We start from the raw sequence: 17,366 nt of genomic DNA, 5'->3' as shown, positions 1-17,366 counted from the left end.
TGATAAAACTCCGATCCCAGAGTTTGTTTGATGAAGTTTTCTTTCCCCCCTGCCGAGTCCTGATTTTACGCATCCTGCGATCGAATGTGCACTGTTACAGGCCGTAGAGAGGTCAGCTTTTAATTATACATATATGTACATATGGTCCATGTTGGATCACCAAGAAGGATGGCGGTGACAAGGTTGTGGGGGTGTGGCGCGGCACCCCCAGTCCGTCCCGAAGCTCCCTCAGGGGCTCTCGCTAAATGGCCAGCTGTTGTTACAACTTCTTTTCCACCCCCTCCCCCAGACGACCGGCTCACCTTTTCTTCTTTCTTTTCGGAGTATGAGTCGATGAGGGGTGATCGTGAGACCCCTTGTCTTTGGACTGTTCTTTCGTGAAATTGTTTGCCCTTTCCCCTGGATTTCCGGTACCCGGGCACCGAACTGCAATTCTTAAACGCCTTGCGTCTTCCCCTTCTTACCACTTAGTCTATTTCTTCAATACCCATCGCCCACAGTTCGGAGGGAGTGTCATGGCGCACATTTATGAAGTCGGGACAAGGGCCTGGCAGCCCGACCCGACGGAGGGATGGGTGGCATCCGAGGTGAAGGAAAAGCTGGTGGATGGAGAGAAAGTGCAGTTGGTCTTTGAGTTGGAGAATGGCGAGGTGGGTTCTGGCACGACCGGGAGACTTGAGATTGATATCTGGATCATAAAGGGCAAAGGCTGATCATCAACGAGGAGAGCAGACCAAGACCGTGGAGACTACACAATCCGAACTGCAGGTCGACAACAATGCCAATCTTCCACCATTGATGAATCCGGCCATGCTGGAAGCGAGCGAAGACTTGACTAATCTGTCTCACCTGAATGAGCCCGCTGGTTCGTCCTGTCAGAAAGTTACAATACCGTCCCTCTGACTGACGGCCTTGAAGTCCTGCAGGCTATAAAGCTCCGATATGCCCAGAAAGAGATATATACCTACAGTGGTATTGTCCTGATTGCGACCAATCCTTTTGCTCGAGTAGACTCGCTCTATGTGCCCCAAATGGTGCAAGTCTATGCCGGGAAACAGCGTGCGTCGCAGGCACCGCACTTGTTCGCAATCGCAGAAGAAGCCTTTGCGTAAGAGCCCTGGCCTATGCAATCCGAGGTTTTGTTACTTACGACTGATCTCATAGTGACATGCTTCGCGATGGAAAGAATCAGACAATTGTGGTTTCCGGTGAATCAGGTGCTGGAAAGACCGTGAGCGCCAAGTATATCATGCGTTATTTCGCAACTCGCGAGTCCTCCGACCAACCCGGGAAGTACACCACAAGCCGAGCCGATGCAATCAGTGAAACCGAAGAACAAATTCTGGCCACCAACCCGGTAATGGAAGCCTTCGGTAATGCCAAAACGACCCGCAATGACAACTCGTCTCGATTTGGTAAATACATTGAGATTATGTTCGACGATAGGACAAATATCATCGGTGCCAAGATCCGGACCTACTTGCTAGAGAGATCAAGACTTGTCTTCCAGCCCCTCAAGGAACGCAATTATCACATCTTCTATCAGCTTGTGGCCGGTGCCACTGATGAACAAAAGCAAGAGCTGAGTCTGATGGCTGTTGAAGAGTTTGATTATCTCAACCAAGGCGGCACGCCTATTATTGACGGCGTTGACGACAAAGCTGAGTTTGAGGCGACCAGGAAATCCTTGGCTACCATCGGCGTTTCGGAACAGGACCAGACTGAAATTTTCCGGGTTCTTGCCGCCTTACTGCACCTCGGTAATGTGAAGATTACTGCGACTCGTACAGACTCATCTCTTTCGTCATCTGAGTCCTCTCTTGTTCGGGCTTGTGAAATGCTAGGAATCGATGTGAATGAATTCGCGAAGTGGATTGTCAAAAAGCAACTGATCACACGTGGAGAGAAGATTACTTCCAATCTCACCCAGCAGCAAGCTATCGTGGTTCGGGACTCTGTTGCCAAATTCATCTACTCTAGCCTCTTCGATTGGCTGGTGGACAAAATAAACCGCGGTTTAGCCACTGATGAGGTCCTTCTCAAAGTGCAGACGTTCATCGGTGTGCTGGACATTTATGGGTTCGAACATTTTGCTAAAAACTCGTTTGAGCAGTTCTGTATCAACTATGCGAACGAAAAGCTTCAACAGGAGTTTAACCAGCATGTTTTCAAGCTCGAGCAGGAGGAGTACGTGCGGGAAGAGATCGACTGGACATTCATTGATTTCTCGGACAATCAACCCTGTATCGACTTAATTGAGGCCAAGCTCGGCATCTTGTCTCTCTTGGACGAAGAATCCAGGCTTCCAATGGGGTCCGACGAACAATTCGTCACAAAGCTTCATCACCATTTTGCGGCTGATAAGCAGAAGTTTTACAAGAAACCTCGCTTTGGCAAGTCGGCATTCACTGTCTGCCATTACGCTGTGGATGTTACCTATGAATCCGATGGTTTTATTGAGAAGAATCGTGATACCGTCCCGGATGAGCATTTGGAGGTGCTGCGAAACTCGTCGAACAACTTTGTCAAGGACATCCTGGATACTGCTGCCGCAGTTCGCGAGAAGGACTCTGCTTCTGTCTCATCGAAGCCAGTTGCTGCCACGCCGGGGCGGCGAATTGGCGTGGCTGTCAATCGCAAGCCCACTCTGGGCGGAATCTTCAAATCATCGCTGATTGAGTTGATGAACACCATCAACTCTACGGATGTGCACTATATCCGCTGCATTAAACCGAATGAAGCTAAGGAGGCATGGAAGTTCGAGGGACCCATGGTTCTCAGTCAGCTGAGAGCTTGTGGTGTCTTGGAAACTGTTCGTATCAGCACGGCAGGCTATCCGACCCGTTGGACGTATGAGGAGTTTGCTATTCGCTACTACATGCTTTGCCACTCTTCTCAATGGACCTCAGAAATCCGAGAGATGTGCCACGCTATCCTGCGCAAGGCGCTGGGAGACGTGAGTCACCAGAAGCAAGACAAGTATCAGCTTGGTCTGACCAAGATATTTTTCCGAGCTGGCATGCTTGCTTTCCTGGAGAACCTCCGAACGTCCCGATTGAACGAGTGCGCAATCATGATTCAAAAGAATCTGCGATGCAAGTACTACCGACGCCGCTACCTCGAGGCTCGCGAGTCCATCCTTACCACCCAGTCTTTCATTCGGGGATTCCTGGCGAGGCAACGAGCTCAAGAGATACGTCAGACGAAAGCAGCTACTACGATCCAAAGGGTCTGGCGTGGGCAGAAGGAGAGGAAGCGCTACATTGTAACGCGGAAAAACTTCATTCTGTTCCAATCCGTTGCGAAGGGGTTTCTTTGCCGGCGAAATATCATGGACTCCATTCACGGGAACGCAGCCAAGATCATACAGCGCGCTTTCCGCTCATGGCACCAATTGCGAGGCTGGAGGCAGTATCGCCATAAGGTGGTCATTGTTCAAAACCTATGGCGGGGCAAGCAAGCTAGAACTGTCTACAGGTCACTACGGGAGGAAGCTCGGGACCTGAAGCAGATTTCCTATAAGTTGGAGAACAAAGTCGTCGAGCTAACTCAGTACTTGGAGTCACTGAAGCGTGAGAATAAGTCATTGGTGTCACAGCTGGAGAATTACGAAACTCAGCTGAAGTCGTGGCGGAGCCGACACAATACGCTGGAAGCCCGCGCCAAAGAACTCCAGGCGGAAGCTAACCAGGCAGGCATCACTGCTGCACGATTGGAAGTCGTCGAGGAAGGAATGAGCAAGCTCCAGCAGAGCCATACTGAAGCTCAAGCCACTATCAAACGACTCCAGGAAGAAGAGAGAGTTTCTCGCGAAGCACTCCGCACACTCAACGAGGAGCTGGAACGCCTCAAGCTGCTTAACGGTGATCACGAAAAGGAGAAGTCTGTTCTACGACAACGCGTTTCAGAACTTGAGGAACAGCTGGAAGTTGCCAAACGATCAGTGCCAGTGAACGGAGCAAACGGGGAAATGCCAAATGGTACCGCCCTCCCGACCCCTGCGACTGGTTTGATCAACCTTGTCTCGTCCAAGAAGCCTAAGCCCAAGAGGCGAAGTGCCGGGGTGGAAAAGATCGAGACAGATCGTTTCAGCGGGGCATACAACCCTCGACCTGTCTCCATGGCGATTTCTGGTCTTGGTTCTGCTCGTTCCAACGCCGCCATATCACCCGGCCTGGATTCAGTTGAGACAGAGCTTGAGCAGCTGCTTTCCGAAGAGGAGGATCTCAATGACGAGGTCACTATGGGCCTGATCCGCAATCTCAAGATTCCTCTTCCAAGCTCCACACCTCCACCGACTGAAAAAGAGGTCCTGTTTCCTGCATATCTGATCAACCTGGTCACCTCAGAGATGTGGAACAACGGCTTTGTAAAAGAATCTGAGCGTTTCCTTGCCAATGTGATGCAATCCATCCAGCAGGAAGTCATGCAACATGACGGTGATGAGGCGATCAACCCCGGTGCGTTCTGGTTGTCAAATGTCCATGAAATGCTATCGTTTGTCTTCTTGGCCGAGGACTGGTATGATGCCCAGAAGAGTGACAATTACGAATATGATCGTCTGTTGGAGATCGTGAAGCACGACCTGGAGAGTTTGGAGTTCAACATCTACCATACCTGGATCAACGTTTTGAAGAAGAGGCTTTACAAGATGATCGTTCCAGCTATTATTGAATCCCAGTCGCTTCCGGGCTTCGTCACCAGCGAGACCAATCGCTTCCTCGGGAAGTTGTTACCTTCAAACAACAATCCCGCCTACAGCATGGACAACCTATTGAGCCTTCTCAATAGTGCCTACCGTGCTATGAAGGCGTTTTACCTCGAGGACACCATCATTCTGCAGACTGTCAATGAACTGCTGCGCCTGGTGGGGGTTACGGCGTTCAATGACCTTCTTATGCGACGGAACTTCCTCTCATGGAAGCGTGGCCTGCAGATCAACTACAACATCACGCGTATTGAGGAGTGGTGCAAGAGCCATGACATGCCGGAGGGAACGCTGCAGCTTGAGCATTTGATGGTATTGTTGAACCCAAAATTTGAGCCGATCTCGCACACTTCAAACTAATATGATCATAGCAAGCGACCAAGCTGCTTCAGCTCAAGAAGGCGACTTTGAACGACATTGAAATTATTCAAGATATCTGCTGGATGTAGGCGGCGCCCCTACTTTGATACTTCCGAAATCGGTCCGTGGTTGCTGACACTTTCATTTTAGGCTTTCCCCAAACCAAATCCAGAAGCTCCTGAACCAGTACCTTGTCGCCGATTACGAACAGCCTATCAATGGCGAAATCATGAAGGCGGTTGCCTCCCGGGTTACGGAGAAGAGCGATGTCCTCCTGTTGACTCCGGTCGACATGGATGATAGTGGTCCTTATGAAATTGCCGAACCTCGTGTCATCACGGCCTTGGAGACCTACACTCCCTCTTGTATGTGGATCGTACCCGGTCTCTCTATTTCTCGTCGGTCAAGCTTTCCCGCGTTTACTGATTATTCCCAACAGGGCTACAAACGCCGCGATTGAAGCGGTTGGCCGAGATTGTGTCGGCACAGGCAATGGCGCAGCAGGAGAAACTTGAAATAGAAAATGGGGCACTGGAGGAGTAGTGCTGTATATTAAACATGTATCTCCTTGGATTTTCTGTGAGCTACGGATTATGACCAGTGACATCTCACCATGACCTTTTTCCCGGGACGACCTCGGGCTTGAATACAGTGATGCATATGAAACTGTGGGCTCTCTTTGTGTATTGTCTTCTGTGTAGACCCATCGTTTACCCAACGCCCGGCGAGCCAAGCGGTGGTGACTCGCGCCGCGGGGTGGAAAATCGGCGGAACACCCGACCTCTTGTCCGCTTAATCCACCACTCCCACTACTCCATCGACACGACCGTCATGACTTTGACCAAGCTCAATTTCATCACCGGCAACAAGAACAAGCTCACCGAGGTGCAGGCCATCCTCGGCAGCGTCATTGAGGTCGACAACCAAGCCGTTGACGTGCCTGAGATCCAAGGCACAATTGAAGAGATCGCCAAGGAAAAGGCTCGACGTGCAGCTGAAGCCGTATGTTGTTCAAGCTTTCTCGTAACCGCAAATTCTGATGACCACTCACGTCGAGACATGCAGATCAATGGACCAGCCTTGACCGAAGATACGGCCCTCGAATTCCACGCCCTCAAGGGTCTACCCGGGCCGTACATGTAAGGAAACGGCACTTCCATTCTACTCGTTGAACCCGCCGGGATTGGCAACTGACCATGTCCAGCAAGTCCTTTATGGAGAATTTGGGGCATGAGGGCCTGAACAAGATGCTTGACGGTTTCGACGACCGGACTGCGGAAGCTGTGTGCACCTTTGCCTTCTGTCGAGGTCCCGGGTCCGAGCCCATTTTGTTCCAGGGGCGAACCGCAGTAAGTACACTTTCGAGTAAGCCATACGTTTTTTGTTTGAATGCATATCTTATGGAATGCGCAGGGTTCAATTGTGCGCCCACGGGGTCCGACGAACTTTGGTCAGAATCCTAGGCATGCTGGAAGCTTCAGAAATTAACGTGCATATGTAGGATGGGACCCAATCTTCGAGTACGAAGGCAAGACCTATGCTGAAATGGAGAAAGAGGCCAAGGTATGGGTATAATGAGAATATGCCTTCCCCATTTGTTTAATTCCCTTTCCTTTTCTGTCCAATTCGTCAAAGCATCTGACACTTCTCGATCAGAACCGGATTTCGCATCGGTACAAGGCTCTTGTGAAGTTCCAGCAGTGGTTAGCTGAAGGCCACCAGTGAGAGGGCTCTCGGGTATATATGTGGATCATCTGCCAGGACATCATATATGAGAATAAAATCAAACTTCACTATGACCACCCGACTCAATTCCCATCATCCGCATGTTGTTTCTTCCATGTGTCCACCCATTCAGCAATCCTCGTGCAATTGCTTTCAACGTCCTTATCCTCCTCGCTGTGCAATTCCACCACAATTTCCTCATCGAATGCCTCTCGGGCCTCCTCAAGCAGGACACCGAAGATCTCGGCGTCCACATTCTCTTGTAGTTTCTCTTCGTGATAACCCCTAAACCCCCCCCCAAAATTAGCTTATTATACGGGCAAACCATCCAAGGTAGACAAATACCTTGAGGAAAGACGGTCATAGTGAACAGATGTCGAGGGACAGCGGAGGACGACGACGAGATCGATCCAGGACTTGGGGAAAAGGTCGCAGGCATGCCAGTCAATGAGGTAACCACCCTGGAGCACCTCATCCTCAATAGCGTCCAATAGCTAGGCATTAATAGGTCAATTAGCAAATCTAGTACAAGCGTTTCGAGAAGTCGTTGTGATCATCGCAGCGATTCCACTCCCCACCGAAAAAGACCCCGCGTGATCAGAAAAAGGGAAGGGAAAGGAGTAGAGCAGCAAGATCACTCGCCACCGTTGTCGAGAGTCAGTGGCAACATACCTTATCTTCATCAATGACCCAGCTCTTTCTCTCCTCATCGTATGTCTCATAGCAGTCTCGTTCTTTAGCTACCTGGTTCACGGACAGGTGCTTCAGCCCGATTTCCTGCGCCAGCTGTTCGCAATGCACAGTCTTGCCCACTCCGGGCGTCCCGGTGATGATCACATTCGGAGAGGCTCGCATCCTTTGCGACAAGATGACTCTAAAAATGATCGCTACCGAACACTGGAAGGAAAAGTGTCGACGTTCCCCAGATCATATAATATCTCGGACTAATGTCGGTCCTGCTTATCTTATCGCATCGTCCTCTCTACAGGGTATTGAAGCCAAGTTTTGCTTCACGATGCTCTAATGTCTCTACGGAACGCTCGCAATAGCATGTGCTTGCCAGTAATCTGAATATCAACATCCGGAGTGAAACTTTAGAAAAAGAGTTAGCCGCTAGTTAGCGGCAAGGGCTGGTTTAGGGGTGCACAACCTGCCATCAATTAGCAACGGTTCTTCCAGACTGTCACAAAGCCTCACTTGAGAAGCTCAAATAGCTTATATTTCTGCAGGTAAGATGTATCCCTGCGGTACGCCTTGAGCAGGCGAGCAGGATTTTCGGACTTGGTTGGGGTTCCAATGAGACGTTGTATGGCTGGCGAAGTTTTGAACATTGGATCAAACACCAGCAGATTGGCGCTGCCATTGTCGCGGATTTCAAATCCAATGATGGTCATGGAGTGGCCTGTTGACTTTCTAAGAGAAGGTTCGTCCAGAGAGCGCTAGTGGGTGACCTACCTTGATGTTGGAAGTATATTGGTGGGAGATTGGTTTTAAAGACCTTCGTTTCTTCGTTCTCCAGCGAGCACGCTGATCGAAAGTAGGCTGCCACATCCATGTAGAGGGAATCATGAGCGCAAAAATTTTCGTCTCCACTCAAACTGCTGGCATCACACCTGTCAGGGCCGATCAGTTCTATACTTGAGAACGTCAAAAAACGGATGGCATAAACGCACGGGATGTTAAGACTTAAAAAGAGTGCTTGCGCCTGCGACAGCATTAGCAAATTTGTAATGGGAAACTCTATCTTTCAATTTGACCGGAAGTATAACCTCTGGTGTCCCAATGAATTTTCGTGTCCCTCTGATGCCTCCGGTCTCGGTTCTTCCAACACTGTTAAATCCCATGTCCCATGCAAGTTCGATCTTGTCTTGCAACTCAAGGATCGTAGGCACTCCCGCTGGAAACTGCTCATGGCCCAAGCTCTGGGCTTTCGTTATATAAGAAACCAGCATTTGGATATTGCGGTAACCACAGAACCCGCCTTCGTGGGGCATTTTGCAGATATGGCGGATTTTGGGACTACAGAGAAAAGCCCGCTGGACAGTTTTGTCCTGCTCACATAGCTTTGCAACCACCGGGATGAGATGATCAGTCTCATTCTCAACCTTTGTGCGCCTCGCCAGCTTGCCATCTGGGGTGATTTGAGTCTGTTTCGAGGTCTTGCCACCTTTCTCTAGCATCTTGCGTAGCCACGAGGGCATCTTCTTCTCGTGGGCATGGGGACCCAGCTCCGAGCGCTACACACTGAGTTAGCATGGATAGAATATACGATCGGAGAAGTGATCATCGAATACTCCAAGTCGTTTCGCATCATCTAGCCCAATGCCTCTGGACGGACTCTTTGCCCGTCTTGGCTTGGCAGAATTTGCTTGTGAGAATTCCCGATCTACACCCCTTTTGCCACCCTTACGCATGGCAGGGTGCTCAACCGAGCTCTCATACTCCAAGGAGAAGGCGTGTTCGTCGGAAATCAAGTCGGCGCTGAAGGGTGTCTGGACAGATCCGCTTTCTTCCAGAGCAATGCCCTCGGCGACGTGCAGATCCAGGTGGGTGGTCAGCTCAGTAGCTGTGACCGTCTCACCACACCCATGTGGGCAGTCGATATACTGATTTGGACGATCTTCATTTGGTGGCAGTGGCGACGGAGTCAAGCCAGCGGTGCCAGCTGCATGCGTACTAGGAAAGACAGCTGACCGGGTACCGTTATCCGGATGACAGAATTCGATGTGCTCAGCCACGAAGCTGGCATCTGAGTCAGAGAAGGGACAGAATGGACATGACGGATTGACGTGGTCGGTCATTCTGGCAGACTCCCATCAGTTGCAGATCAGGCGAGCGGTTCATCCAGGACTGAGAGGAGTTTGCTTCTTGTTCCGGGAGAACCAAAGCGCCTGCTCCTACAGAGTGGCAGAAGGGCCCGAAGAATGACGATCTGCGGCCTCAACCCCGTTCGTTGCCTCTGAAAAGATGAGCCAGAGCTTTTTATAGTTCGGGCGTAGTCTTGTGCCTGGCAACCGGACGGCGTCTGGTGCGTTGTGGTCGTGGGTGAGAGACCCATGCGGGAGGCAGAATTAGCGTGCCCGATCGATTGATTTGATTCGCGCCGGTGAACTTTGCCAAATTGTCCAGGCTCGAAGGTGTCGTCTTTGTCGACAGTGGTGGCTTGATTTCGGAATCCAGTTGCGGCTTCTACACAGTTTATCTTTCTATCCTTCGTCCGATCAAGTGGTAATTTGTTTAGGCGCATGGCAGCGCTAAAATGATGGTCTATAGAGAAGGAGTATACATAACGATAATATTTACAACTAGTAATATCACAACCAGGTGATGATTCATAAGAATCATTGTCATTGGCGGGGCTGCTCCGATATCGTTCGTACCTGGAGGGGAAGGCGGAAAAAACTCAATTTGACTCATCCGTTGCAAATCCGGAAAAAAAAGATGATGCCGCATACGGCCCACTCCTCCGCTTTTGCTTCCCCTCCTCTTCTCTCTTCATGTTGCCCTTTGCCTGACTCTCTGGGTTGAACTGACCATGGCTTCCCTCGATTCGGACAATCCACCCGCCTTTCAGGCTCCGCATAGCAATTGGGTCGTGCAGAAGTTCGGCGGCACCAGCGTCGGCAAGTTTGCGTTGAACATCATCGAGCAGGTTGTCCAGTATGACTCCGACGGTCCTCCAATCTCTTTGTGTTGATCCAAAACAGTTTTCTGATGACTGACCATGTGTGAATAGACCTAGTCTCGCCGAATACCGAGTCGCTGTCGTCTGCTCGGCCAGAAGTAGTTCTACAAAAGCTGAAGGCACCACCAACCGGTGAGTCACAGAGACCGACAGTACTTTACGAACTGTTTAAGCTCGAGTCCAACTTCTCAACAGGCTCAGATTGAGACTCTAGCCATCACCGATCGATTTCTGACGCGCCTCCCAATAGGTTGTTGCGGGCAGCCCGGGATGCCGAGGGTGCTCACTCCCGGCAATATTACTCCTTCGTTGAGGCCGTTCGCCTGGAGCACACGCAAGTTGCTCAAGAACAGCTGAAGTCAGTCGACTTGAAAGAGCAGGTGGTCGCAGATATCAACGGAGAATGTGAGCGGGTCCTGAAAGTCCTGGAGGCGGCGCAGACTCTTGGGGAGATCAGTGCCCGTTGTGTGGATAAAGTGATTAGTACTGGCGAGAAACTCAGCTGCCGCCTCATGGCCGCATTCCTTCAGGACCGCGGCGTGGACTCACAGTACGTGGATCTTGCCGAAGTGATTGATTTCTCCATTGGAAGCCAGGGTTTGGACCAGGACTTTTACAACAGCCTGGCGGCAGCCCTTGGCAAGAAGATCGAAGCCTGCGGGCCTCGGGTGCCCGTGGTGACCGGGTACTTTGGGACCATCCCCGGTGGCTTGCTGGACCAGGTGGGCCGGGGTTACACGGATTTGTGCGCCGCCCTCGTGGCCGTCGGAACTCACGCGAAAGAATTGCAGGTGTGGAAGGAAGTGGACGGCATTTTCACGGCGGATCCCCGCAAAGTGCCCACTGCCCGTCTTCTTCCTGCAATCACTCCAGCGGAGGCCGCCGAACTGACTTTCTATGGGTCCGAGGTCATTCATCCCTTCACCATGGAGCAAGTTATTCGGGCCAAGATCCCTATCCGTATTAAGAACGTCATGAACCCCAAGAACCGGGGTACTGTGATCTTCCCTGACTCCGCTGCCGAACTCGAGAGGACCACCCCGGGTCATGACCCACGATTGTTCCGGACTCGGAGTCCGAGCCTGATGCAGAAACCGAAGCGGCCCACCGCTGTGACCATCAAGCACAAGATCCTGGTGATTAATGTTCATTCCAACAAACGATCATTGTCACATGGCTTCTTCGCTGGCATCTTCTCCGTCCTGGACAAATGGCGCTTGTCCATCGATCTGATCTCGACGAGCGAAGTTCATGTGTCCATGGCCCTCCATTCGGAAATGCCCCTACTTAATGGCAATGGACGGGATGAGTACCAAGTCATTGATGACGATCTCAAAGGGGCGCTAAACGACCTGGGCAAGTATGGCACGGTGGATATCATTCCCGAAATGGCCATTCTCAGTCTGGTCGGCAAGCAGATGAAGAATATGATCGGAGTGGCGGGGCGCATGTTCACCACCCTCGGCGAGAACAACGTGAACATTGAGATGATTTCGCAAGGTGAGTCAATGGCGATCTGAAAAACCCCACCCCTCACGTTGTAGCCTGAGTCGAAAGCTGACCGAGTTTTCTCTATCCTCTCCTCTGCAGGTGCGAGTGAAATCAACATATCCTGCGTCATCGAGGAACGCGACGCGGATCGCGCTCTCAACATCATCCACACTAGCATGTTCACCTTCCTGGACTAAGTGTCCCATGTCAAAGAAGCATTTTTGTTTGAGATATCCCCTAAATCGTTTATTTTTCTTCCTTTCTTCATTTCGGTTTTCTGGTGATAAGAGAAAAGTTGGCGCACATCTCCGCTACCCTCGTTAGGGACGGCTTTCCATCGAGTGCGGGATCCGCGTGGGCTGGGGTATGCCTTTTTCACCCCCCCCCCCCCCATTTCTTTGTTCTACCCGGATCTCTTTTCCTTTGGTGCATGGACTGGGCGTTTCTTCTTTGTGTCTTTGATTTCTGCCGTATAGACAGAGCTTCCCTGTTGCATGATCGAGGAAGGGATGGCTGGTTGGGGCCCTTTCGGGGACATTGACTCTTATGCACAGTCGCATTTACATACTGTACAGACGTCTGGTTGGTCTGCAAGGGCCGTTGGACGTTGGCCAATTCCAATAAAATTAACCTTCGAGCCCTCTCTTTTTTAACTCCCAGATACATGCGAACTCCACCACAGACGGTGCACATCAATTGCCCCTCGAGCGGAAAGCGCACGAAGGGGCCAGTCGATCACGCCCTATCAATGGCTGGAGAGGAGCAAGGGATGATTTAACGCACAGTTACATTGGCATACCAGATGGGCGTCCAATGATTGGGATGAGAGAGAACAATTGATAGGACATAACGTAGATGATGGCCTGGGTCTCTTGTGGAAGAGAATTGCAAATGCAGAGTAATCGATAGCGATATACACACGATCATGCAATGTATCACGGCCAAGGAGAGCCAATCGAAGGGCCCCGAGGACGGAGGGCTGCGACACATTATAGTGGAGCTGGTATTCGCAGGGCCATACCAAGGTTGCCAAGGTTGGCGCCGGCGACGATCGGCGCGAATGCGAGGAGAATCCCTGGGACCAGGTCCATGGTTGCTTACGTCCTGAAAACACTCGTATTGTCAACCTGGACCACAGATTCGGCCCTCACAGGCATCAATGGGCATGAGGGAGACGCGCGACGCGTCGCGTAAATACCATACCTAACAAGTATTGGTGCCCTGAAGTACAGACATCTAACTCCACCGCCGTCTGCACCTTCTATCATCCTCTTCCCCCCCACCTCGAAAGGACCTTTGCACGAACTTTCGGTCGTGTTCTGCTCTGCTACTTAGAAGCACGCTAAGGGTACAAGGATAGAGAGGGCGAGAGACAAAAGGGCACAATATCCTGGATTCCTCTTCAACCCTACTACTGCCTTCCCGCCCTCAGCTCCTCCCATCTTCAACACCCCTTTGACCTCGAGCTTGGGAGGTGCCCGAAATCCTGAGCGCACAAAATTGTCGACATTTTGGATCCCTCTGCTCTCGTCTTCGGAGATTCTCCAGCTCATTGCAGCATCCTCTCTCGTGGTGATTTCCACTTTACGGCGGTAGTTGTGCCATTGATTCGCTCGGTCCATCTTGGACGTGTGCGCCCTCTTAGCGCCTGTGGCCCAACGCTTGCAATCACGACTAGTGTCGCTGCATGACGGCCTGAGGCTGGCTGATCGCGCTCATTCCCTGCACTTGGTTTCCTCAACGCGAATTCTCTTCGCCAGTCCCGTCACCCACTGGGCGCCCATCGGCTCTGTTGAACACGACTGCGTTGGCACTCCGGCCGAAGGAATCGCGTCGCAAAGAGTGTTTTCGACGCGTCATATGGTCCCTACGGGCGGCTGGTGACGTCCTTGTCTCGTCTTAATCATCTAGACTATGGGATCGACGCGTCCAGCGCCCGGCGCGCACACTTCCCCGGCACTGGCCCCATCTGTTAACCCGACCATCAAATCGCAGCCCCGTCTTCAACCCTCACCGCTACCACTGCAACCCATTGAAAACTCGCTCTATCCGTCTTCCCGTGGCCCGCACAGGCCATCACCGACCAAAGGACTGTCCACCCAGGGCTTTCATCCCGGAAGAAAACTCGGTTTTGTCCCCATATCCGCTCCAAATCCTCCCATGTTCACCACCGACTCTCCGACCAAGAAACCGCCTTTTCCCATCAACGCCCAATCCTCGATGCCGCAGTCGGCTCTTTTCACCACCTTCTCTAGCGTGAATTCCGAGTCGTCCAAGGAGAAGGAGAACCAGCACCCAGAGGATTCGTCCAATGGCAATTTCGCCGATTTCCCCGAACCGTCATATGAATCCAAGGTTCCCATGAAACGTACCCTTCTAGACGCTGCTCCGTTGAAGGAGCGCTCTGCCAAGAAGCAGAAGCGAGAAGAAGTGTCTCTTGACCATCTTCCTGAGCCACACGAAATGCCCCCGATCGAAGATGACGGGATCAAACCCCCATACAGCTATGCTACTCTGATCGGCATGTCCATTCTTCGTGCTCCAAACCGACGCTTGACCTTGGCGCAGATTTACAAGTGGATATCCGATACCTTCTCTTACTACAAGAATAGCGACGCGGGCTGGCAGAATAGCATTCGGCACAATCTTAGTCTGAACAAGGCATTCATCAAACAGGAGCGGCCCAAGGATGACCCGGGTAAGGGTAACTACTGGGCCATCGAGCCTGGCATGGAGATGCAATTCCTTAGGGACAAGCAAATCCGACGTGCTACGATGTCTAGTTTGCCCCTTCCTGCGGTCCCGCAGCGTGATATTATCCCCCAACCGCACAATACGAGCACTACGACTTGGATGGTCCCTCCGGCACCGGCTCCTCAGCCACCATCAAAGTCATCCCGCAACGTCGATTTATCGTCTGATGCTACCTTACCAGCGTCTGATCCTGCTCTCCAGGATGACATCGGTGACGAGGCCACTCATGCGGTCGTTCCCCAGACTGCGACTCTCCGCTCTTCCCCACCCCAGGCGATTCGTTCATCGCCCCCGATTGCTCCCCCTCGATTCTCTCGGCAAGGAACACCTCCAACTCCCACCCACGCTGGCCCTACTCCGGCTTCCCGGCCACGGAAGCGCAAGTCTATCACCATGAATGACAGTGGCTATTTCTCATCACTGGAGTCCTCTGCTCTGAGACCCAACAAGGCTGGCCACATTTTAACGTCCGACCTGGATATCGAGCCTCCACGTATCAAGCGGGGTCGTGCGGAGGAAGAGATTGCGCGCATGCGTAGTTCATCCCACGATCTCAGCCCTGGGCAGCCGGCAACGCGGAAAGACCCTGCAAACTTGGTTGGGTCTTCGCCGCTTCGGGGCGAGTATGTGAGCATGCTGCCCCCGCCGTTGACACCAATCATCAAATTCAAAAAACCAGCCAAACCTCCCCCGTCTGTGTCGCCCAACACCAACTTGCGAAACCATCGTCGAAAGATTCAGCAGATGGTGAACTCGCCCATCAAGCATCTTGGGCTAACCGATGAAGATCTCCCATGGAGCCCAGCCTTCAATCTCCATGATGAGACCTATACCCCACATGACCATTTGCATGCCACCTTCGACGTCTTTTCCGATCCGAGTGCTGAACAAGTTCCATCTGCCACATATGGCTCCCCGGAAAAGCGCTCGGCAAAACGCCAACGGACTGACAACGGTGGCACTGTTCTCACTGACATCACCTCTGTCGGCGTGAACAATCGGTTGGGTATTCCTCCCTTGGCCCGCTCCAAGTCGTCGGTCTTCCCTGAGTCTCCTTCAAAGCTACCTGAGCCGGGTCGCCTTGGCGACTTGGGCCAGGACGATTTTTTCTCGTTTCATCTTTTCGATGAAAGCAATGACAGCCCAGGCGAAGTCGATGGCGTCGATCTGTTGCAAGGTTTCCAGAAGATTGGAGGGGCTAGCAAAGATGATACATTGAAACCCAATGGGTTGCACTCGCGGCCTCCTTTAAGCACTCGGAGTAGCAGCACTCTGTTTTGAAAACAAGCAAACTTTTGCCTCGCTTGATCTATTCATACGTTTGTCCGGATTGGGGAGCAATGAGGCTATTTGATCCCCTACCAAGTTCTGGAGTTCCGAAGTTCTTTATCTGGGCCTGTGTGAATTTCCTCGATTGACTTTTGCCCTTTTGCGTTTTTCTCCTTTCAGTCTCTCTTATTGCGTTTTGGATTGAGGAGTTGGGTTCTTCTGGATGTCACCAGGGTTTCGATTGGGTAGTGCCTTTTTTGGGAGTTCTTGGGCTGCACCGAGGCGCCGGTTCTGGCCTTTCCTTCACCGAGTCTAAAATGGCCTGGTTACGACCTTAATGACGATGCTAAGATGTACATGAACAAGCGATGGTTTCATGATTCGGAATTATCGGGGGTTGGGATTATCTTTTATGGGTGCTATGGGACGGGACACATTGGAGGCGCTCTTGTTTAGTGTAGCAATTTGAAAGACTATTACTTGGATTACCATGGGTATACGTCCAGTTTGGGTTGTTGACGAAGTTTTTTTTGACTGTCAAAAGGGTATCTGAGTGACCAAGTAGATTGAAAGAAGACATCAAGAAGACACAGGAACCAAATGCAAGACCCGAACGCCGCTGAATTTTGAACCCCATGAAGAACCCTCCCCCAGTTGCCGTCCAGTCATGATCTTCGCATGCACTTGACTTTGCTAATCACTGCTTGCGCATCCCCGACATCCACAGCTAACACACTGGATGGTTTGTTCTTCCTTGAGCTGCGCCTTGGGTACGCGGCAGATGCAGGTGGAGTTGAAATTGGTCTCCTTGGTTTGAACACAGCGCAGACAGCACAACTGAGGACGGGAGATAAAAGTCAGTCAGGGTATATGCAAGGTAGGATAGATGACGACATTGGTATATTCATTGTCGAGGATGGCACATCCGGCATTCTAGACTGACCTTCTCATAGCCTTGTTTCTTCCACTTAGCAATCAGGTTGGCGTCGGCGTAGTTATTCTTGAGCAACCAATCGTACAACTGCTTGGAGATAGCTTGTTTTTCGTAGTAAAGATCATAAATATATTTCGAGCCTGGACATTAAGACCAAAGAATCATGTCAGTACCAGAATCAGGACTAGTCTCGAGGTGCAGGTGCCAGCCGCGAGTACTCGGTCTGGGTGGGGGATCGCTCTGAAAAATCACTCCACATACGTTGATGGCTAATCTGAAATATTGGCCATAGAACCTCGTACTTCTTCTTGCCATCAGTCGAGGCATTCTCGGCGTCTTTCATCTTGTTGCTGAACTCAAGCAAGGTGTCTTCTATGTCGTCGAAGCCCGCTGGCGGCGGTTTGCGATTGCGGGCAGTGCGGACTGGCGGCATGGCGGAT

The 17,366-nt window shown here is 51.5% G+C and overlaps 7 protein-coding genes across 7 annotated transcripts; 4 read left to right on the top strand and 3 right to left on the bottom strand.

Moving 5' to 3' along the window:
• Window positions 1–515: 515 nt before the first annotated feature.
• N7459_003886 (type V myosin) lies at window positions 516–5,611 on the top strand (the record flags this gene model as incomplete). Its single annotated transcript, XM_056943070.1, has 7 exons — window positions 516–650; window positions 733–865; window positions 919–1,108; window positions 1,165–5,020; window positions 5,080–5,153; window positions 5,219–5,433; window positions 5,508–5,611. 7 exons carry the CDS (start codon window positions 516–518, stop codon window positions 5,609–5,611), a joined length of 4,707 nt encoding a protein of 1,568 aa, XP_056799953.1.
• Window positions 5,612–5,722: 111 nt separating this feature from the next.
• N7459_003885 (non-canonical purine NTP pyrophosphatase) lies at window positions 5,723–6,793 on the top strand (the record flags this gene model as incomplete). The annotated part of the gene is made up of 6 exons (XM_056943069.1): window positions 5,723–6,070; window positions 6,134–6,207; window positions 6,273–6,417; window positions 6,482–6,518; window positions 6,570–6,631; window positions 6,725–6,793. The coding sequence occupies 6 exons, from the start codon at window positions 5,723–5,725 to the stop codon at window positions 6,791–6,793; spliced, it is 735 nt and encodes a 244-aa protein (XP_056799952.1).
• An 83-nt stretch (window positions 6,794–6,876) lies between these two features.
• N7459_003884 (nucleoside triphosphates FAP7) lies at window positions 6,877–7,648 on the bottom strand (the record flags this gene model as incomplete). Its single annotated transcript, XM_056943068.1, has 3 exons — window positions 6,877–7,078; window positions 7,139–7,287; window positions 7,466–7,648. 3 exons carry the CDS (start codon window positions 7,646–7,648, stop codon window positions 6,877–6,879), a joined length of 534 nt encoding a protein of 177 aa, XP_056799951.1.
• A 338-nt stretch (window positions 7,649–7,986) lies between these two features.
• On the bottom strand, window positions 7,987–9,594 carry N7459_003883 (C78 family peptidase; the record flags this gene model as incomplete). The annotated part of the gene is made up of 5 exons (XM_056943067.1): window positions 7,987–8,195; window positions 8,249–8,406; window positions 8,467–8,498; window positions 8,563–9,030; window positions 9,088–9,594. 5 exons carry the CDS (start codon window positions 9,592–9,594, stop codon window positions 7,987–7,989), a joined length of 1,374 nt encoding a protein of 457 aa, XP_056799950.1.
• Window positions 9,595–10,328: 734 nt separating this feature from the next.
• On the top strand, window positions 10,329–12,166 carry N7459_003882 (aspartate kinase; the record flags this gene model as incomplete). Its single annotated transcript, XM_056943066.1, has 4 exons — window positions 10,329–10,453; window positions 10,530–10,610; window positions 10,729–11,978; window positions 12,069–12,166. The coding sequence occupies 4 exons, from the start codon at window positions 10,329–10,331 to the stop codon at window positions 12,164–12,166; spliced, it is 1,554 nt and encodes a 517-aa protein (XP_056799949.1).
• A 1,717-nt stretch (window positions 12,167–13,883) lies between these two features.
• N7459_003881 (forkhead box transcription factor) lies at window positions 13,884–16,004 on the top strand (the record flags this gene model as incomplete). The annotated part of the gene is made up of 1 exon (XM_056943065.1): window positions 13,884–16,004. The coding sequence occupies one exon, from the start codon at window positions 13,884–13,886 to the stop codon at window positions 16,002–16,004; it is 2,121 nt and encodes a 706-aa protein (XP_056799948.1).
• Window positions 16,005–16,685: 681 nt separating this feature from the next.
• Window positions 16,686–17,359, bottom strand: N7459_003880 (BUD31 family protein; the record flags this gene model as incomplete). The annotated part of the gene is made up of 3 exons (XM_056943064.1): window positions 16,686–16,829; window positions 16,936–17,066; window positions 17,188–17,359. 3 exons carry the CDS (start codon window positions 17,357–17,359, stop codon window positions 16,686–16,688), a joined length of 447 nt encoding a protein of 148 aa, XP_056799947.1.
• Between the last annotated feature and the right edge of the window lie 7 nt (window positions 17,360–17,366).

The sequence above is a fragment of the Penicillium hispanicum genome (genome assembly GCF_028827665.1).
Source record: "Penicillium hispanicum strain IBT 35686 chromosome Unknown utg000004l_segment0_segment0, whole genome shotgun sequence".
Taxonomy (NCBI): Eukaryota; Fungi; Ascomycota; class Eurotiomycetes; order Eurotiales; family Aspergillaceae; genus Penicillium; species Penicillium hispanicum.
Note: the sequence above shows the minus strand (reverse complement) of the source record. Positions and strands in the feature narration are given on the sequence as shown.